Genomic DNA, 22624 nt, shown 5'->3' with positions numbered 1-22624 from the left:
CATGATACAGTGCTTGCATTTCAAATCTATCTTCTTAAATTTACAGAAAAAATAACCTAACCTAATTTAATTTTTAGAAAAACAAGTCCAAACTCCAAACTACTTGGTTACTAAGAGGCATGTGAAGAAACATCTAGATAGGAGTACTTCCTCTTAGAATAATAAAAGCACTGTAAAATGACCATGCAATAAGTGTCTTTCTTCCTGAAGGATCCCGAAGTGCTTTTACACATTTTCTATAGTCAATGTGGGTCATTCACCCATCACTTGAATGAAACCAGTCTTTACTGGCTGCACTAAACAACACTTTTTATAGGAAGGAAATCGCCAATAACTCTTGCATTTGAAACTCTGGGGAGAATTTGAGGTAGGCAGATTGTAATTGCCCAACTTGGAACCAGGCCAGGAGACTGTGATTAATATACCCAGGCTGTGCTTTAATTGTCCCAAAGTAGTCAGGGCCTTGGTTTCAAATGTGCTTTGTCTCTGAATAGAATTTCTTTTTCTTCATCTTAATTTTGGAGCTTATAGAATGGGTGGCAGGTTTAGCAGAGTTCAAAAGGGGGGAAATTTTTTACTTACATGGGGATCAGCAACACTGGGACAGTGCAACGTGATTTTCTGTATGTATCTCAAGTGACAGAAGCTGGCTATATATGTTGTTTTTTCTTCCCATTTTACTGCATGACCTTGATTTGGTTGGATCCCTTGAAATATGTTTCCTCCACATTACTGTTTTGAACTCTTTTAATATTACTATTTGAGGTTTTAAAATTAATAGCAGAGCAAATGCAATTGGCTCTACTGCTTAACTTTTCACTTTCTCTGAGAATTGCTTGAAACAGTGTAATATCTCAAAAACCTGTGAAAGGCAGGTTAAGTTGATTGATCTATAAAAATAGGGTCACATAACTTGAAACTATTTCCCTTAAAAAGCAAACAAGCTGCCGAGGCTGTTGATGCTTTTCTCAGTGGAGCCAGCCTCATCCCCTCCCTGGCAGGGTAAGGCTGGGAAGCCTCTGAATGTCAAATCCCATCCTGAGGCTGCTGGATGTGCGTCTGTCTGTGACAGCCATTGATCTGCAGGTCCACAACTGAGTCAACATCGGGCTGAGATGTTACTCAGTGGGATTCAGTGGATATTTATTTTTCTCTTGGGGAATCTGAGAGTTTTTAAGGGATTTTGTGTAGATAGGACCAGCTTCCATATTTGGAACATAGGGGTCTTCTGGGTTTTTTGGTGGCTTGTTTTGTTTTGTTTTGTTTTGTTTTCAGTTGGCCCACAGAATACATATAACATTAGCTTGGTCCGTTGACAAAGTTGAGCTGAGCACGGATTTCTCAGGACTGCAAACTAACAAGTTTGGTCCCTTAGGTTTAAAGTGTTTACATGGCTTGTAAAAAACACACACACATCCACAGCTGTATGTGTTTTACCACGACCCACCAGGAATTGCTACAGTCACGATTGGAACTTCACAAGCAAAGTCTGGAATTTCATAGGCATCCACTTAAAGGTGTTGTAAATGGTACCTTTGAATCCTACTTCCTTTAAGAACAACTGCATTTTACCTCCTGAAAACATGGTTGGAGTTTTTTCCTGAGTATTGCATGATTTTCTGCTTATGTCATCAACTGCTGATATCAGTATCAGCAAGGATAAGCACTGGAAGAAGGAGTGTGCCTCTGATAAAACACTACTAATTTACATGATGAAGTGGCATGCTCTCATCCTAGTTCGTTGCCCTAGTGGTGCAATGTGAGATAGCTGAGAGCTTAAGATGTTCGGCTGTAAGCCTTCAGCTTTGCTTTTCACTAAAACCGTTTTGAAAACAAGTTGCGAATACAGCACCTGGGAGAGGTAATTCAGAAGCCTAAAGTGTTCAGTAGGTCAAGTTCTTTTCTTTAACGCTGTCTTTTTGGTTATAAAAAAGATTCTAAAGCCGGAGCAAAACGACTCAGATCATTTAAGGACCAACGCAAGAGCCAAGTCCAGCTTTCAGCATCCGTGGAGAAGACTTACACCACTCCCTCTACACCCTGCCACAGATTTTCCTTTGCTTTTAATTCCCAGATATCCACTACAACCAGAATGCCACCTTTGTAATTCCTTTCCAGTCTGGGACTTAAGGAATCCATATGTATCTTGTCTCACAGTTTCATTACTGCAGTAAGTTCTTAAGAGTTGCTTATGATTTATAAGTGAGAAAGAGGATAATAACATCCTTAATTTGTTGGATTGATATAGCCATCACTTTTTATATGGACAGTTTATGCACATATACAAATATATGTAAAATATGATTACATGCAGGTATATTTAATCACACACAAACATACCACCAGCTAAGCACATGAAGTGGCTGTCTATGGGGATACCTCCTTTGTATACACAGTCACTCACACATACGTATGTGTCATTGCAAATGTGCCTCCTTTTTTTGAAGTCTGGGGATAGGCTTATATGTCTTTACACATAGACATCTGTTTACCTGTATCTTCAAAATTAAAAGCACGCTTAAACTGGAATGCACTTTTATGTGTATAATATATTTTGTTGTTACATGTGTAATAGAGAGCTGTACTTATTATGTACTTAACACATCATTCCTGTGCATATACAGACACACAGGCTCACACACACACATATACATTAGCCACAGCTGAAATAATGTATAGACATAAGAAGAGTGGATAAGCATGAGCCACAGAGAGCTCAGTATTGGAATGCTAGTGCATTTTCTCATAGGCCAGCTTAGTACAACCCAGCAAATCACTGACACGCAAGCAGTTACAGCCAGTCATGTGCTAGGCAGGGCGACCAAATCCAGATTTCTGGAGACAGAAGGAGAGACAATGTTACAGCTTGGAGCATTTTCTTCTTCCTTTCCTCCTCCTCCTCCTCATAGGGACTGGCCGTATGTACTTGGGTTCAAGCATTGTGCTCTGTCTTGAATTTCAACTTGTAGTATCTTTCAATCTCTGCTATACCGTTCTTTTATATAAATGTTGTGCCATTCATGTACAGTTTGCCTCCTGGTCTCTTGGTTACAAAGGAGCTGAACTGCATGAGCTTTTGCAGGTAGGCACCCTTCATGCAGCCGTGCCCCTGAGCTTGTCCTCGCTGCCCTGCGAATAGCCGTGTGCTGCAGAGCTCCTGTCTGGCCACCCCAGTTCTGCTGTGTCTCACCAGCTGACTACACAAAACTGCATGCATTATTTCATTTCAAGTGCCGACATCTTTGCTTATTGGCCTTCTCAAAGCTCTTCATTTCTGCCACAAGAACAGCACATGTGCTCTTTCACATCAGTTTTGTGAGCAGAGGCAAAGTTTTTTTTGTTTTCTCTACACAGTAGAACCGGGTTATGGCTCCTCATGGCTCAACAGAATGTGCTTTATAGCTCTGTCTTGATCCTTAGTAGGTGCACAGAACTGTCCACATTGTCCATCTTGCTATACCTATTCTAATTTCTGAGTGATTTTCTGCTTCCTTCTGGAGAAAATTGTTGACTTTGTCTTTTCTATGTGAATATGCAACTGGAAACATTCTTTGGCTTGGAAAACTCGAGTCAGCATTCACTGCTCAGAAAACTGCGCTCTTCTAGCTGGTATGAAAGGCAGACAGAACTAATGAAAGTTTTGTAGGAAAACCCTCCTGAAGAACTCAGGCTTTCTTTGGTTTTGGGAAGTGAGAGAGTTCATAGACTCCTTTCTGGTTTGCTGCCCCGCATCTAGTGGAGAGGCTATGTTCTTTGTAGGTGGCAAAACACAATAGAATTCCCTCTCCTCTCTGCTTTCATCAGCTGGCAAGAGAACTATGTTTCTCTTACTGCCCTCTCTATCCTTGTTTCCCCCTCAATATTGTACAGGTGTAGGAGTGTCTACTACTCTCCTCTGGCTTTCCCTAAACCTCTAGCTGATGCATTGGGTCACTTGGATGACAATTTTCTGTCTACACAAAACATAATATACCCTTAAATAATGCTTTCTTCCCCAGTGGTGCTGGTTTTTTTTGTGTCAGGGAATGGAAGCTTTGACACTTTGCTTGTCTCCCTCTCCAAAAAGAGCTGTGAGGGATGACAGATGCCTGGCCCCTCTTCCCTATGTTGTCCATCTGAAGACTGATGTCTCCTGCTGCTTGTCCAGTGGCCACGATGGATTATTAATTTCCCTTACTGTACTGGGTTTGCATGGCAAGGTTTTGGTAGCAGGGTGGGCTACAGGCGTGGCTTCTGTGAGAAGTTGCCAGAAGCTCCCCTATGTCCAACAGAGCCAATGCCAGCCGGCTCCAAGACAGACTCATCGCTGGCCAAGGCTGAGCCCATCAGCGATGGTGGCAGCACCTCTGGGATAATGTATTTAAGAAGGGGAAAAAAAACCTGCACAACTGCAGCCAAAGAGATGAGTGAGTGTATGTAAGAGAATCAACTCTGCAGACTCCAAGGAAAGAGGGGGAGGAGGTGCTCCAGGTGCCTGAGCAGAGATTCCCCTGCAGCCTGTGGTAAAGAAAACAGTGAGGCAGGCTGTCCCCCTGCAGCCCATGGAGCTCCATGGTGGAGCAGATCTCCACCTGCAGCCCGGGGAGGACCCCACGCTAGAGCAGGTGGATGTGCCCAAAGGAGGCTCTGACCCCATGGGAAGCCGGTGCTGGAGCAGCCTCCTGGCAGGACCTGTGGACCTGAGGACAGAGGAGCCCACGCTGGAGCAGGTTTGCTGGCAGGACTTCTGACCCTGTGGAGGACCCACACAGGAGCAGTCTGTTCCTGAAGGACGGCACCCCATGGAAGGCACCCGGGCTGGAACAATTCATGAAGAACTGCAGCCTGTGGGAAGGACCCACATTGGAGAAGTTTGTAGAGGACTGTCTCCCATGTTAGGAGGAAGGAGCGGCAGAGACAATGTGTGATGAGCTGACCACAACCCCCATTCCCCATCTCCCTGTGATGCTTGGGGGGAAGAGGCAGAGAAATCAGGAGTGAAGTTGAGCCCAGGAAGAAGGGAGGGGTGGGGTAACGTGTCTTAGGATTTGGTTTTATTTCTTGTTATCCTACTCTGATTTGATTGGTAATAAATTAAACTAATTTCCCCAAGACAAATCTCTTTTGCCCGTGATGGTAATTGCTGAATGATCCCTCCCTGTCCTTATCTTGACCCATGAGCCTTTTGTCATATTTTTCTCTCCCCTGTCCAGCTGAGGAGGGGAGTGATAGAGCGGCTTGGTGGGCACCTGGCATCCAGCCAGGGTCAACCCACCACACTCACCTCATGCCATTGCTGTCCTTTCCTCATTCATTAGTTGTAGCCACTGCTGTTCCCCTGGAGCTGGTCACAGCCCCAGGTTAGCTGAGGACAGAGCAGGAAGGGAGGTGGTCCCACACCTCCCCGTCGCCCCTGCAGGCTACCTGCTGCCTAGGCTCTGCTTTTCAGCGTTGCAGCTGTGGGGCAGTGGACTTCTCTGTCAGCAAAAACATGGTGGGACTGTGCCAGCACTGCTGAGATTGCAGCCTGGAGAGCATAGGACTGTGCCTGCTTGATTTGGCAAAGAGGCAGGATTTTAGCCCCAACATTAACCCTTTTTCCTTACTTTCCTGCTGTTGGCTCCTAATCTTAACTTCATTTACCAGGGCGGTCTCAGCACACAGAGCAAGAGTTGCTCTGATGGGTGCCGAGGAGAGCACAGACAGCTCAGTTGCTCTGTGCGAGGGGGTTCAGCAGTGATAATCACAGCAATTCAACCCCACCATTTTGGTCTATTTTAATATCTTATTTTTAAAATACAGCAAGGTTTCAGTTTCTTCACTTAGTAATAATATTTCCTCAGTTTCATCTGCAAGGGTGGAAATTGAGTGTTTCTTTTTGCTAACCCTCTGTGGGGACTTGCTGACTTAGCACCCGGAATTCCACACATGGGGAAAATGTGGTGTTACTGTGTCTGTCGTGCTTCTGAGCGATAACCATCATTTGTCACATTTGAAACATGACTTGGTTGCCTTTTTATATCTGATGCATTTAGGAAAAGTGTAAGTATTTCTATAGTGTATGTTTTGTGAGTTGTGCCTGATCTTAAATGGGAACAGTATTTTTGTCTGTGTTAAATACAGATTTCTCAAAATAAAACTGTCAAGGCTGTGTTTTATGGTGGATTTTGTTTTCCTTAAGCAATATCTATGTAGATTTTTTTCTTAAGTTTCTGTAGTAGTTAAAAGAATCCAGACTCCCTGAAAATTGATGCATCCTTAAGGACTACTAGGTTTCCATTTCTGGCATGTGCATCAAGATGAATAACTGTTCTCTAGCAGTTTGTATGGATTCAGGCTAAGTAGACCTCAACCTTTATCCCAACAGGAATTCCTAGACAAGAAAATTCTGACTTCATTTATGGTTTATAAAAAGTAACGTAAAACATGACAAAAGAAAGCGTTCGGTTTTCTTCACAAGCAATCACATGGGATCTGTGCGCTGCTTGAATTCGCCTTTGTGTCAATAGGTCAAATATTAAAAAGCATTATACTGTCCCAAAAAGTCCTCTTAAAGCTTCTAATGCTTTCCCAGTGCTGATAATTTACTACCGTTAATAGCTACAGTCTTTTTCCAGTGCAAGTGTAGACAGTTAAATGTTAAGGCTTTAAATTTTACATTAAGAAATCTGAGTTTCCTGACTTAGCCCTAACCTAGAGAAGCTACTGAAGAGAAATGCCTGAGTTCCTATTGATCTACAGATAGATACAATATTGATAATAATTTAACCCCGTGTGCGTATGTAGCATTTTAAATCTATGTTGTCTTCATTTTGCTGGCAGCTTTGAAAGGAAATATTAAAGGCAAACAATGAATGCATGATAATGATGAGAAGAGATGCATCCACTTGATTTTTTGCATTTTTATTAATCTGAATATAGTTTTGAAAGTATTTTCTAAGCACAGATTCTGATACTGCCAAGTGAGACCAATGAAAATTTTGCTGTAGAATTCAGTTAGAGAAGGATCGGGCTTTAACAGAGCAAATACTCTGTCCTTAGAGAGAACAGCTGCTAGTAATAGTGGACAGAAAGTCCTAAAGCCATGCTGGTCAAGTACGGGTTATGGGTGCATGAGAACATCTGTAACTTGTGCCTCTGCTGCTTCATTGTGACATCCTATGGCCACTGGAAGATCAGACAGCAAAGCCCTCCCCTTTGCCACGCTCCTGTCATTTAGAAAGTCCCATTGCTTCTTTTTCTGAGCTTGAGGAGCAACATGCAACCTTTGCTCTAACACGTGGCACAGTCTCCACAAAGTACATAAGAGGGGTTAATTCATAGGTTGATGTAAATGCTTTAAATCTAGAGTTTGAGGAACCCAAGTTTGTCCGCTACAATGCCAGATTCTCTCTGCGGTATGCGAGTGGTATTATTGTATCCTGAGATAGATTAGGGGGAAAGCCATTTGCTTCCACTACCATTTTTAATCCTGGACCAATGTTACTGTCATGAGAACAGAGACGTTCTGCTTGAAATTTTGAGGTAAGAAAGTAGCACAGCCCTGTCAGCTCCAGGAGTCACCAGACCGTGGCTTGAGAGTTGTTACCGTGACAAATGTAGACTAAAAAAGTGAGGTCTAGAAATTCTGTAATAATTGTAACCATTTACTCTAGAATCTCCATTGCTTTATACCCAAATTCAGCTTTTCAGGATCTGTTCTCATAACTTTCCAGATTTCAGCTTATGCAAAGGAGAACTGTAGAATTCGTGAAAGAGTTTTATAGTGTCTGATTTCCATCTTGAAGCTCTTCGTGTTTGTCAGGTGTTTTGGAATATTAAGATTTTAAGTAGAGCATGAATAATTATAATTTTCTTTTTAGATATTATTGCAATTAGACATTTTTGCACTGAACTTTTTACATATTAAAAAAATGCTTTTCAACTAATTAGTGTTACTGACACTGCAGATCTTTTTTAAAGAACTGAAGTAAGCAGTGCTACTAAATGCTTACTACTTGTATGTATCATGTTTTTCAAAATGACAAATAATCACAAGAATCCATGATAACAGGGTGCTTTGTGCATATTTCTAAGATCTTTTTAAAGAGCATTTTAAGTTTAGCTGTTAATTTTATTGATTTAGTGCATACAGCATTTTAACTTGAATTAGTGTTCTTTCCTCCATTATTGATAATGGAAAGTTTGTACCGTGGCCTGATTTCATGCTATGTCCTCTGTAAAGCAAATAATCTCTTTTGTGGCATCCTTCTTCTCTGTTAGTGTAAGTACATATATGCGCACATACACACGCACCTTTTCTGTGGGACAGGATCACGTAAAACACAATTCAGTGGGAATGTGAATAGTAGGACTTAAACTGCAAGATTCGTTGACTCCATGCAGGGGCACAGGACTTGGCTCCTGTCTAAATATCAGCAAGAAAATCCTGGAAAATATACATCAATCAGCATGTCATTAACCCAGTATAGTATAAAGCAAATAAACATACCTGAGGCAATATTGTCTAACATGCAATAGGACACTGTGTCTTAAGTTCACTAGGACACAGTTGGTGACAAATCAAAATAAATAGGTACGGTGTTTGACTTAGATTGCAGCTCATCTGGCAAATCAGCCTTTTGCTTCCAGAGGTCAGCAGTGACTTTCTAATTTAGGGTTCATGGCTAGGAGATTATGTAGCATTTTCAGAAATTTTTATAGACAGGCTTCCGGTAATCTGAGATGATTAATTGATTCTTACTTAACAGCAATATAAATAGCAAAGCGGTCATTGAAACAGTGTGGAAGAGATCACAGAGGCAACTGAACACCTTCAAAGCTACAGTGACACAATGATTTTTGCAGAGGTTGAGCTGCCTTTTTGGCTGCAGTGCACTGTGCAAGTTGGAAACCGTGGAAATTAGTTTCTAGGAAAACTAAGTAAGAAGTTCTAAAAATCTCACTTCATAATGGCAGAAGTATGAAAAATAGGGGTTTGTATCAATCTGTGATAGTTCTGGTTATGATTGTATTTTGTGGAAATAAAAGCAGGTACCATGTGTCTTTTACAGTGCTCTGAAGGCAGCAACTGTAGCGACTCAAGTTCATATTTGCCACACAAGACGAAGGGCAAATCAAATCACCATTGGCAGATGAAATGCATGATGGAAGGTTCTGCAGCAGCTCTGTGTTGGATAGACCAATAACAATTTGGTTCCAGCAATATTTAGCTATAGCAAATGCTGTGCTGTCCATGAACAAACTTAATTAAAAGAAAGCTGAGTCCAGCTTACACAGCACAGCTCAGCACTCTGATAGTTTGCACAGTGAGAAGAAATCCTGGGCATATATAAACCGTGAACTCTTTTTAAAGTTCATGGTTTTAATTAAAACAGTACTTACAAATATTACTACACTGTGGAGCAGATACAGCTATTTGTGACAAATAATTTACTATGATACTTATGTTCTTTTTCTCTTCATAGGTCATGGTTTTTAGCAATTTGCTTGTTTGCAATTTTTTGACAAAATTTGGTAGAACGAATTTTAGCCTATGCCTTGTTTGAGAAGTAACTGCAAAGAGCGTTTCAGTGATGGCAGAGTAAAGCTGGGTGCTTGAGTCACATCTCTTTTCTAATTAGATGATCCCAGTCAAAGGATTTCTAATGGCAGGAGTTCTTTTCTTGCGTCATTCTAAAGCTCAGAAGTGCTTAAATTTACTTGGGCAAATAACAATAAAATACTTTTGAAAGTCATTGGGAAAATGCTTTTCTTCAAAATAGCACTTATAAGTATTTTCTGTGTTCATGTGCAGAACCACCGTTTCTTTTCAGAAAGTGTCCTTGTTAACAGACTTTTGACATGACTTGTTGACAACGAAGCTTATACAGAAAATGCATAGGGTTTTTTTGCAGGTTTAGTTTTAGATCTATTTGTAATGTCTGATGGATTAGGCTTAATTATTGCTGTACAATAGTTGCATAATTATGCTGAGGCCAAATCTGCAGTGCTGTGGGAAAAACACGTTGCTAATAAATTTTGGACTGTCATAGTGTAAAAGTTGGGTAGGGTTGGGTACAGAAGAAAGATAATTTATGGAACATGTAGTCAGCGCTCGGTCTAAAAAGGTACAGTGCCTACTGTGAAGTAGATGTATCAGGGTGAAAGAGAGATTTAACATCTCAGGATGCTAAATCTTGATGTATTGCAGTCTTTGAAAGGCCATCCAACAACACACGGATTCTTTTGAAGGTACCTAAGACAAAATAAGCTTCTTTGAATACCCCAATGTCTTCTGCTCTGCAGTACTTTCCCTGCAAAACCTTCAGTGTTCAGCCACAGTCTTCACTGAGGAGATAGCTAGTGTTTCTGGTAGTACCTGCTGCAAAGAGCTTTGGAAGGACTCTTGGCAAGGCAGCCAGCATCACTTTTACCAGTTTCCTTCCACTGTATCTGTTGGATTATTGGTACTTGGTGCACTAATAAAATCCATGTAAAGTTTAGGCTTTCTGTACAGTCTTGTAAGCCTTTTGGTTGCTGCTCAATGAGAGAGTGAAGCCAGCCAGGGATCAATAGTTAACTGGCCATTGATTTAGCTGTCTACGCTGTTAAAAATGTGCCCACCCAAAGGGAAGAAAATAAGCTAGTAAAAAGTCAAAGAGAACCCTGGCAGCTGTACTTGATTCATACTGTTCACCTCATGTTACTGTAATGATGGCTCAAAATATGTTGTGAGCAATTCTGAAAGGCTATATGAGCTGGACCATTGCTATAGTAAGTGTTTTATGTGGGTTTGTTTGTTTGTTTGTTCCTCCTTTTTATAAAAGAATCCGTAATGTGAAAAATACTTTAAAACAGGGCTACTACCACTTAACTCAAATCAGTGTATCTTCATTGATTTGCAGGCACCATGCAGACATACGAGGGCAAGTTCCCAATCCCCAACCACTGCGCAGAACCCCTCCCTCGCGCCTCCACTGAGGAGGAGGAGAAGAGTCTCCTGCCATCGCTCCTCTGATACCAGGGGGTGGTGGAGTTTTAACTTCCACACCATCAGCCCCTATTCATCCTATCTAACTGTGCTAAGTAAGCTAGGAGTATCCTGCCATGCTTGCATAAGTCAGTGAAGAGAGAACCTCTCTGAATGTTACGTGCAGACCTTAGGAATTAGATCTTTAGTTAACTAAACACCTGAATTATAAATTCAGTAGCTTACTCTCTTTGAAAACCAGGCGCCTTTTATATATGTGCAAAAATATGCCACATTAACTCTAATGTGAAAAAGCAGCAGGAATAAATGGGGAAACAATGGAAAACTGTGGGAAAAAATCCTTTAATTCAGATTTTTGGTGTGTGAATCCAATCAAATACATATCAAATCAGCTTTCAAATGAATGTCTATTTCAGACGTCATGGAAAGTTTTCATGATCTGCAGTACTAAAAACGTAAATATTAAATAATAAAGCAACAAGAAGAGATATTGAATGTGAAACTACTGAGAGAAGGTATTACATGCTTCCTCTAAATTTCATTTAAGCTCAGCGGCTTGTATAGAATCCAGTTTAGAAATGATCTAATAAGCTGAAGATCAGACTGATGCTACTGTACAACTACAGTTTTAAAAATACTGAGCAAACCCTGGAAAATTTATGAAGTGGCATATAAATGTTTCCATATAAATTATATGGTTTCATGTAAATGGTTCGACATAAATGGCTTTTTCTATAAAGAGCGTAACTATTTTTGTATGAAGGGGAGATAGAAGTTCAAATCAGATCTTTAAAGGTGGGAAGAAGTTACTTACAGAGCCTGAAGATCTGGGCAGTGGCCAATAGACAGAGATGAACTAGTTTTAGGAAAATACTAATTAAGAGTGATTTGAACCTGGGTCTAAAAAGTTCAGAAAGACCTGACCACGCTTTTAAAGGTGGGCTGTGATCTTGACCTTTGTCAATGTTAATATGATGAAGTCTCAATTTATTAAAGACAAGAAAAGCATATGATCCATTAATATAAATATTGATTATATCTTTAAAAAGAGGACTTTGGAATCTGATACTGATCCACATACAAAGTTATATTCCCAGAATAAGTTTAGAACATGGAAAAAGGAATCATTTGAGCTAATAATCAGTGCTTAGCTTCCTAAAGCAAGCTGTTCTAAGGAGAAAGAATTTGAGTAAAAAGAATTGGTACATAGGGTTCCCAAATAAACCAAACACACTCATCCTGAGATTACAGGAGGTTCGAGTTCCTTCTGGGGAAAAAACAACGTAGCCAAAAACTGCCCACCCCTCCCTACACATGTGTCTTTAAAGAATGCATTACTAAATGTACTACGTAAAGAGACTCAGCCTCTTCTCGCACCAGCAGGAATTGTTCTTTTGGCTTTTCATGCATTGCTTCCAAAGATTATCTCAAGATGGGAGGGCAAATCCCATCTGAGCGTTGTCCTTTCTTTCAAGAGTGGCTGGGAGGGTCCAGCGACGCAAACAGCAAACTTTGAGTTGCAGCACGCCCTCCGCTGGGTTTTATCCATTTCAAATGCTGTTGCTGTAGTGCGTTTCAAATCCTCTGCATTATAAACTACTTCTGCCTCCTTGGCACAGGCCTTGGGAGCTGAGTGAGTGGCCCAGTTCTTGCTAAAAGGCCGTGACAAAATTTCTGGCTGTTTCCCCAGTACAACTGCTCCTGACTGCTGAATGCTGGAAATGCTCTGAGCTGATCGAAAACTTGGTTCTGACCTACTGTTAGTTTGTAGTCTTCACAACTTTAAGCCTTCCTAGCTGTGGTTTTGGCCAGTTTGGGAATGTCTATCATGTACACCCGGCAGCCAGCATGGCCTAACTACAACGTATGCATGCAGCTGATGCTCGTGGAGCCCGCAGGCCCAGGCTCCCTCTGGAGCACCTTCAATTGGCTTAACTTCTTTTTTGTTGTTGTTGTTGGCCCATTCTGTCACACTCGGTGTACCCACGCGGCCTGGCACGCACCAGGACCCCAGAATGAGCTCAGTCTAGGGTGTGAGGTTGTGTCAGGATTTCAGAGGGTTGGGGCTGACTGGATGAGTTCACCCCTGTTTTTCTGGGGCTGCAGTGCAAGTGCAAGCTGTACTTGGAAAATGTGACCCTCCTTGGGCTGTCAAATGGGAGATGTTGGGTAAAACGAACTTCAGCGAGGACGGCCAGGAGCAGGCTTTTGACGGTGCCTTGAGACTGTGCTTGCAAGTTTGCATGCCTTGAGCATGATGCTTTTGCAGCTGGCACGCACAGCAGGCTCCACAGCTGCCTTCCCTTCAAGAAGCAGCAACTTGGCCTGGTCTTATACCCATTAATTAGCCGCATTTGGCACGCGGGGTCTGGGAAAGGCGGAAGAGCTGTGCTGCCGCACTGCGGCGAGCCCTCCGCCGCTCCCGGCAGGCCCTCCTCCTCCGAGTCCCCGGGGCCGCAGCCGGCTGCGGCGACTGGCCCTGGTCCTCCCGGGGGGCCCTTCTCACACATGGGGGATTAAACCTGCGAGGCCACTGTGCTTTGGGAAGACTGTGTCAACAGATGTGTCATTCCCCTGTGGTGCGAGACCAGCCTGGTGCCTCTGGTGTGGCCTGGAGGGGGAAAGCGGGACGGGGCCACAAAGCCCAGCATGGCTGGTGGCTGTAAGTCAGCAGCTGCAGGCCGTCCGAGGCACAATGCTTTTAGAGGTGCTTGCGGGGAGTGTGTGACGTTCTGCTGCCCTGTGCCTTCTGTTCCTGTCCAAAATTTTGGGAGCGTTAAGAGGAAAACGCAGTTCTGAAGTGACTGTGAGTATCACACGAATGGCTTTCGTCTCTCCTCACCAGTGACTGCTCAGTCAGTCCGGTTTGGGACTGGACACAATAATAAATGGGATTTTACATCCCAAGTAGCATTTTTTAGCGCTTAGTGAAAAACTATAGAAAGCAGTAAATGAACCAGAGGGAGCCTGGGCCACACTGTGTGAATCCAGACGCCACCATCGCCACCAGTCCTGCAGCCTTGGGACATGATCCTTTGCTGAAGGCAGAAACCTGACTGTCAGCTAGTTAGGATTATGAAAGGCGAGTAGTTTGCGGGGTGCTTGGACTTATGGTTCTGGTTAGGCTCATCTTGTGAACAAATAGGCACATTTTGAACAGTGCCTGCCTTTCACACTGAAAAACTCAGTAGTTACGCTGGGCCGGGGAAGCGAGTATGTCACGCAGGAGCTTGGGGAATCTGGGATGAAAAGGCTGGGGCAAAATGAGGAGCATGTGTCAGCACCTCCACGCTGCAGAAGGGATCTCTGCACAACTGAAAAAGATCACGAGGAGCCCCGGTGCCAGAGGCTGGGAGGGGCAGCCGAGCCTGAGAAACAGGGGCTTGTGAGGGTAGGTGGCCATGGGGTCTGGCTGCGCAGTGGCAGGACAGCCAGGCTCCACACTGCTCCTCTAAAGCCTGCTCAGCTCCAGGCTTCGTCGCTGAGAAGGCATTTCATCTTGTTTCAGTTTGTGGTGTGAGATATGGCTTCTGTGGGGTGATATTTCTCTGCAAAGGAAAGGGGTATTTCTCTAAATGTTATATTTTATAGGAAGGAAAAATAACGTGGAATTTTTTTTCTTTCTTAGAAAACACTGTTGCATTGTGGAGGTAGCATGAGTGGCCTCATCTGTCTCTCTCTGCTTGCAGCTCTTGTTTATCATGTTGATAGAAGATAGGCTGGGTAAATCCTTGTAAGGGAGTGACTATGGCCTGCTAGTCTTTCATTCATCCTCAGAGTGTAGCTAAACTTTCCACGGATATTTATAACAATGGCATTTAATCTCTAACACAGTTAAAAGGCTTATGTGTTCCTACTCCAGAAGTGAGACACATTGGCGGCGGTTCTTATTTATTTCATTTGTTTGCCCCAGCTTGAAAACTGAGTAGTTAAAAGAAAAGTTCTCATTTTAATATTCTGCGGGACTGAATTGCTTCAGTGAAAACAAAGGCTGTTGTGTAGTTACTGATGCATAACTCTGCTTTTTTCATATTAATCTGTCCTTTGGCTGTGGGGATCTCATCTGCATAAGACTGTTCATTTTTTTCCTAAATATTGACAAGGGATGTCAGTCCCTGAGCACTGATTGGTTGATTAATCAAAATCTTTAACCAATCAATGGGTAGAGGTTTGCATAACAATGTGATTATTTCTGAAAAACTGTGCCTGTTGGAATTGCAAACCTTTCTACTTCGATTTGCTTCTGTAATGCCCCTGCTTTAACTGCCTCCATTGCTCACATTTTCAAAGTACTTAGTAACAATGAAGATGCTTCCTAATCTCCTGTATCTTTCCTTTTTTTCTGTGACCTGTGTGGGGAAAAAAAAAAAGTAACAAGCAATAAAACTTGAATAGTTTGCACACAGAAAAGGGGAAAAATGTGGAAAAAAATGAAGGAGAGATAAAATGTTTCGTATTTTTGTTAGTTTTTTCCAAAGCTAAAAGTGTGATCTGAAGTTCATATTCCTCTCTTCCCTTGCCCGCCTTCCCTCCAGGACAGTTTGCATGATTTTCCTCACATTGTCAATACTGTACCAGTTCTGACCCCTCACTAATATCTTTTGGTTATTGGAGAACAACTAGCTTTTGGATCTGTATGAATGTAAACTGAAGTGAGAGAAGGAAGATGACTGCGGGGAAAGATGACTGGAAAGGGAAAGAATGTTCTTCTAGATTTGGGGTTTGTAACTTCAGTTCAATTTGCAGTAAATTCGCTGTTCGTATGTGTGTGGTTTTACTCTCCTCCGCCCCTTACTATAAGGCATGGTAATAACAGGGTAAATTTTTATGGACAGCAGCTTGAAAATGTGCCTACTTTGTTGTTTTATTTCTGTTTTGTAAAATAGCGGGGAATTTAACCTGTATGGTAATGTGTTGTTTCGTGGGGTAATGGGTCTGGAGATGCAAAACTAGAATGCAGTGGGCATTAAGCAGTATGTCCAGAGGCAAGTGTTCACAGCTCTTGGGTCAGAATCCAAATTATGCAGTAAAACAGTATTACACGCTGCCTGATTTGGGACCCTTTGGGGTATCCATTTGCAGCTTTTCTTCTCATCCAGAAGGGCTAAAATTTCCCTTGAGCCTTGGGTAAGGGAAGCTGAAAACTCTTTGGCTTCTGATTCTAGTATTCAGCTAAGCTAGACTTTGTTTAGTCATTATTGTCCCTGTAAAGATGGGGTGTGTGAATCACAGCTTGAAACGACTTTTGCTTCCATTTTTGAGGCCTTGAATGTGCAAGGCAGTGATGGAGCAGACATCTTGGTTCTGTCCTGTCTTCATACATCTTTTCTAGAAACAGGACATGCAATTCTTTGTGTTTGACAAGACACATCTGCACTGATTTTAATGGAGTGCAACTTGAAACTAGCTTAGTTAAACCAGGGCAGATGGCTGCAGGACTGTGTGTAATTTCTTCAGTGCAAGGTTGTGATACCGCTGCAAGATTACTGATCTGGTTTTAGGACACCTCATATGAAAAAAAGGTAATACTATTGTCATATAAATCTTAGCATTGAACAAGTGCAAATTAATTCTGCCCATTAAAAAGTGTAATGAAAAAGAATCCAAAAATGTGTCTCAGAAGACTTCGTCAGGTAAGGTATTGTCTGGCTCACTGCGCAGCATAAAGATTGTATCTTTTTTTTGGTTATTAAGCATTAGCTAAAATTATGTAGTCATGCCTGATCCCAATCAGGCTTGTACTGACAGGTGATCAAATATAATGTAAAGCTCCTGTCAATGAAAATGGAACCAGAGCCATGAAAATTTGCAAGGGCTTAACTAAATGGATTTAACATAATCAAGACCTGGTTGTCTGTAGACAAGGTTTTTATTTACTGCTTTAATACACTTATTTTACATATGGCATCTATGCCTCATGTTTCTTTGCAGTAGTTGGGCAAGCAAGAATAGAAGTTGGAATTGTTGCCAAAATGGAAAGTTTAGCCTAAAAATACAAAATAGAATGAGAAAGCTGTCTTCAAATTTGTCTTCTCAATTATTCATATTACAACCTTTATTTTGCAAGACATTTTAGTTCAATCTGAGAATAAACATGTGACCTATCTCACCAGGACCTTAGGCTCAACTGCAGAACTCCCCCCTGCCCAGTTAGGTCTTGTTGCACATTATCAACCAAAACATTTCTGATGGGGGAAAAAAAAGAAAAGATACTATGGAAAGTGTTCTGTGTTTTCAACAAACCTTGCTCATGATACACAGGTTGAATGGGAAGTCTGCAGGCTGGAAAGCACATCTGTTTAAAACATGTGTTGAGTTTTCTTTATTTATTTATGTTAACAGTGAGCACATTTGTGGAAATCATGTTTTCTTCACAATCTGTTTGCTAAATTAGGACACAAACCCGAGAACACTTGTGCATGAGACTAATTTTCTATAAATGAGTAGTGTCACTGAGTTCAGTAAGAGCAGTCACGCACAGAATTAAGCACATGCATGAAAGTTTGCAGAAGTTTGGCAAGTATGTTGTCGTCATGAACAGATTGCCCAGCTTTGCTTCTAATGCAGCTATAAATTCTTGGCTTGGTCCTATTTTGAGTAGCCCTTGTTGTATGAGCCATAAGCTATTCTATTGTGCTAAGCCTAACTGAGGATTTTTTCTCTTCTTTTCTCATAGCAACAAGAGCAAGATCCCACAAATCTATACATCTCAAATTTACCTGTTTCCATGGATGAGCAGGAACTGGAGAATATGCTGAAACCCTTTGGACATGTCATTTCCACCAGAATATTAAGAGATGCTAATGGAGTCAGCAGAGGAGTTGGCTTTGCCAGGTGAAACCTTTACTCTTTTTTGATTCATGCCCATTTTTTGGTTTTGGTCCTTTGCAAATTCTGTCTATTCCATAACTCTGAAGCCTCATAGGTATGGAAGATGCAGAGCAGCACCTTTATCAGACTGTGTATCTGTTTTTTCCACCAAGCTGAAGAATACCAATGTAGAAAGATGTTCATTTTGTTGCTCTAAAAAACACTGTATGTATGAATATGTAAATAAAAATTGCTAGGAATAGTGAGCTATCCATGCAATATCAAGCTTAGATAATAATAAATGTCCTACAGCCAAGAAACTGTTCAGAGGTTTAGCAAAGATTTTGCAACAGGTAAAAGTAAATTTAGCAGTTGGAAGAGCAAAGGGGAAGAACTATAGCTGATGAAATACGGCTTCCTTGAAAGCTGCAGGGAACTCAAGCCTGTGAGAAGAGCTTAGGAACGAAATATTTGCATATAACAAGCCCTGTCGGAGTAGTCAGATATTTCAGACGAAATGGGCAACATGTTATTACCATGTACTTCATTGTCAGTACAGATAGACAAGTTTCCATGTTTACTCTCAGGGGGTATTTACATAGATTCTCTCCAGCTTGAAACATTCTTAAATCAAACAGTTTCTTTTGAAAAGCCAAGGAATAGAGAGCTATATATAGAAAAGTATTGGAAAAGCAAATAACAAGAGATATTTGCAATTGTGCTGTAACTCAGTCTTCTGCTTCAAAAAAAAAAGGAACAAAAATCCCAAATCGTTGTTTCTACAGAATATTCATAACATTGTGCTTTGTAGAGGAGGCAAAATGACTTAGTCATCTTGCAAATTTCTTTGAAATACACTATATCTTGGTATATCATGGCTCTTCCGATAGCGTCATAACACCACTGAATGAAATGGGGTACTGTATGATAAAAAGGTAGCTTGCAAGATAAGTGACACTGTAACGTTACCTTTGTCCTTGATGCGAAAGTTCATCATGCACAAAGAATGTTAATGTTGTCTGAATTCAAATGCAAAAAGGCAAAACATTTATGCTGAAAGATAACACACTGTTCCTTACACATTCTTGCAGGTCATAACATGAATTTTTCTAGCTTACTAAATATAGATTAGTGTAACTCATGGATAAACCTGCATTTTAAAAAAATGGCTTTGTTTGTGGAAATGTATTTAATTATGTGACACATTTCAAGAAACCTTTAGTGATCTAACATGAATGTTGTGTAATTCACTATGCAAACGGCAGAGGGCTAAAACCTTTGCTCCATCAGAGCAGATCTCCCATTGACTTGAATGAGGCCAGAGTTAATCCAGGAATTTAGAACTGTAGTTGAATGTTGAGTCTTGTCTTTGCAGAATTATCAGCACAAGCTTTAATTATATGACCACCTGACCTTCTTTTTAGACTAAAGTGCTATTTCCTGTCTTTTTCCTGCATGTCAATCCAAATAGATGAGTTTGTTTAGCTTTGCTTATAGTCATGAAGGTTTTGTTCTAGTGTACCTACAGTGTAAGCACATGCTGAGTGAATATAAATGTGGTGTGGGTAGGGGATAGCAGCTGTATTTCAGTCCAGGTAAGACTTCGGAAGTTCAAATCAGCAACCCATGTGGTGATCCTGGCTATTATACTTTCTAACCTAGGGCCTTTTCTCACAGTATATCTTGCCTGCTTGTGGAATGTGCCATGCCGCTTAGCATAGGTCTTAATGGAGCCACAGAAGCACAGGAGAAAAAGCTAACTTTGCATATGCTAAAATGATACAGCATCCAGCAATTTCAAAATTTGATGTTTCACAGTTATTAATTAAGCACTATAATGATTAAAAATCACTTTTTGATTCTGCCCAATTATGTGAATAGTCAATCTCAAAATAAGTATATTCAAAAAGCAATCGGAAGTAAAGACTTAACGGTAGATAGCTATTGTCAGATTTTTCTCCTAAATGGGTATGATTAGCAGTTTCATAGTACTGTAGGTGGCTACTTTATCATTTATAACCTGGGTAACTTGAAATGTTCTTGGATCAAAATTATCTGAGTAATGTCTGGCCTCATAAGAGTGCAGCCTCCTTTAAAGTATGCATGTACAAACCTAGCTCTCTTTATTAAGCTATGAAAGTATTTCCTCTCTTTTGTGCCCCTCAAAATCAACTGAACAGATTTTCCCGAAACTTTCCAGAGCATTTGACTGTGGCTTGAACCCAACTGTGCCTAGGTACGCCCCAGGGGAGACTTTGGGGAGGAGAGTTATGAGCAAGGGGCCAGAGAAGGGAAGCTTTAGACTGACTGTAGCTCTGCAGAAGTCCATCCAGTTGAAAGGAAATGGCTGTAACCTCTCGACACCCACTTCTGACTCACCCCAAGCCAAGCTCTTTGTACTTCAAAGCCATGCAACCTGGCTCCAGGCTCACTGTGGGAGCTGGCATTCTGCAGGGCTCGTGTTGCTGTTGTCGTTTGGCAGTGTGGGTTTCTGCTGACACCGGTAAGCAGAAGCTGGGACTAAACACCAGCTTATCATATAGCAGAGAGACAAATTAGGAGGAGGAGGAGGAGCAAGAAATACTTACTAGAAGTAGGGAATAGGAAAAAAGAGGCAGTGTGCATGAGAAGCTTTGAGTTCAGTCTGTTCCAAGATTGCATGTCGAAAGAGGGAGTGACACAGTGTTGCCCTCGCACAGGATTTCATCACAAGACTTAAAATTATAGGTGTTTCTCTCAAACCCCTGTTGCTGGGAGCCATCTAATGATTTCAGCATCTGATCTTTCATTTTAAATGTGTAAGTGGATTCCTCAGAGCTTAGAACAAAAGCAAAGGAAAACAAGCCACAGAAACTGCATTTGAAGACTTTTTTTGAGATACAATTTTAAAGTTGATCTCTTATGGTTTGACTTTTGCAATCAGGACATTAGCAATGTTGGTGGTGTGAGTAAAAAGCAAATCAGAGGTAGTGTGTAGGTGAGCAGATCTTTGAGGGAGGCTGGAATTACTGGATAGGAGAAGATACTGAGAGCATGGAGGGAGATGTTTAACTTCATCCTGAAGATGTGTTGTCACTTATAAAGAGGTAGCTGTATGGGCTGGAAGACTTGGCTTTCCACAGGCCCATAAAGGGTGAGTTCCAGATGTTACAGTGCGAGAACATCAACACAATCAAAGTGGAGCCAAAGCAGCAGTGCTGTTTTGCTAAATGAAAGAGGGAATATTTAGAGAGATTTCTGAGGATCAGTGGTGATGCTACTTTGGAGGCAGGGAAGTATCAGCAGCACCAGGGGATAGAGAACATCCAGGCAGTTTAAGGATGCATTTGTGAAGAAGAGAAATGCTTTGTTCTTCCTTATTCAAGGATTTAATTGAAGGCATTTGAAAAGGTGCTATAAATTTAGCTTGAACTAATCCATCATCTGGGACGGTAGTGCAGGCTTAGATATTATGAGGATCATTCCTATTTTCAGTCAGAAGAATGATCTGTCACATCCTACATCTTACACAGGAAATCACTTTATAATTGGATATATCAGATGAAACTGGAAATCCCAAACATGCCCCAAAGACTTTGTGTGAGATCTGTAAAATATCCCAATGCCTGTGGTGATAAATTTCCATTAAAAGGCCTCCCTGGAAGGGGGTCACAGCATCACTTCAGAGTGCTGGGGAGGGCTGTTGGAGAATGTATCTCCGAGACCCTCACATTTCCATCTGGCGTTCCAACCTGGACCAAATTTTGGTAGAGTCAGCACACCTCTAAGAAAATGGCCAGGTACAGAGCTGCACTTTCAGAGAGAAGCAAACTCCAGAGAGGGGCAGGTGGGGCAGGATCCCAGGACAAATATCAGTGGAACTCTGTAACATGAAAATGGATATGAAGCCCTTAAAGGTGAAGAAGGAGGAGCAAGGAAAGTTAGGAGCTATCAGATAATTTGGCTGAGCAATTTTCATAATCCAAGCCCAAGGTACTGTGAGTTTAATTGAAGAGCTCTCTGGGACATGCAGAAGGGGGCAAGGAGGCATTGGGATATACCTTGGGGAGGGACTTACTGGTACCACTGAATCAATGAAATAAAAATTGCACTTTATAACCCCAAAGTAAAATACCATTCAAGTATTATTTTGTCATTCAAGTATTATTTAGGTATCCTCCCTACAAAGATAGTAATACTAACAATACCATACATATGTGTACCCCACTCAGCTAAACAGCAGAGCAATCATTTTATAGGTCCTTTTAAATGATGAAGTGCAAAGAAAGAGTTAGAAACCACTAACTTTTTTATTTTGTTTGCTGTCTTGTAACTTAAAACGACCTTGCAAGATTCAACCCCCAAGCGACATTTTACAACGAAGTCATAAGCCTCTGAAAACAGAAATTTATGATGGAAATGCTGACAGTCAGACAGTCAAGTATTGCACTGCTGGCGGGCACCAGTATAATACTTAACCTGAGACTGTGAAGACAGTAGCATAAATCAGCCTGGGTCTAGGTGGAAATGACTGTGTTCATACTATTCTTTTCCAGTAACATGAGAAAATTTGTCCAACATAAACTGTCATAAAAGAATGTTATGATGCTGTTCCCAGCAAACAGCCAAAGTCAAGAGATTCTCAATTAGCTGTCTCTATCACCTCAGAGCAAAAGGGTTTAGCGAGGAGGTGGTTCCATCCCTTTGTGACAGAGCTGGGGAGTCTGTAGTGGGGCATTTACTCATTTTGTTGTTGGGAGTTTGGGCTTCATCCTTGTCTTTTCCCTACGGTGTTTTCTTTTCCCTACCGTGTTCTTCTGGAAGAGCTTTCAATGGGATGCTTTACTCTTCCTCCAAATGTTTTTTATTAAACTTATCTCCTGC

At 41.5% G+C, this 22624-nt stretch overlaps 1 protein-coding gene across 3 annotated transcripts in view; it reads left to right on the top strand.

The window, feature by feature from the left end:
• The window catches only part of RBMS3 (RNA binding motif single stranded interacting protein 3), a gene marked incomplete at its 3' end in the record, with an annotated part of 447733 nt that overhangs the window by 282184 nt on the left and 142925 nt on the right, over positions 1 to 22624 (top strand). For all 3 annotated transcript variants that reach the window (XM_082015151.1, XM_082015150.1, XM_082015149.1), the window contains exon 5: positions 17628 to 17785. In XM_082015151.1, coding sequence (XP_081871277.1) covers positions 17628 to 17785 — 158 coding nt within the window. The remainder of the gene's footprint in view (positions 1 to 17627; positions 17786 to 22624) is intronic.

Source organism: Phaethon aethereus (genome assembly GCF_964289735.1).
Source record: "Phaethon aethereus genome assembly, chromosome: 2".
Classification (NCBI taxonomy): Eukaryota; Metazoa; Chordata; class Aves; order Phaethontiformes; family Phaethontidae; genus Phaethon; species Phaethon aethereus.
The sequence above is the reverse complement of the archived record's forward strand: the minus strand, read 5'-3'. Positions and strand labels throughout refer to the sequence as shown.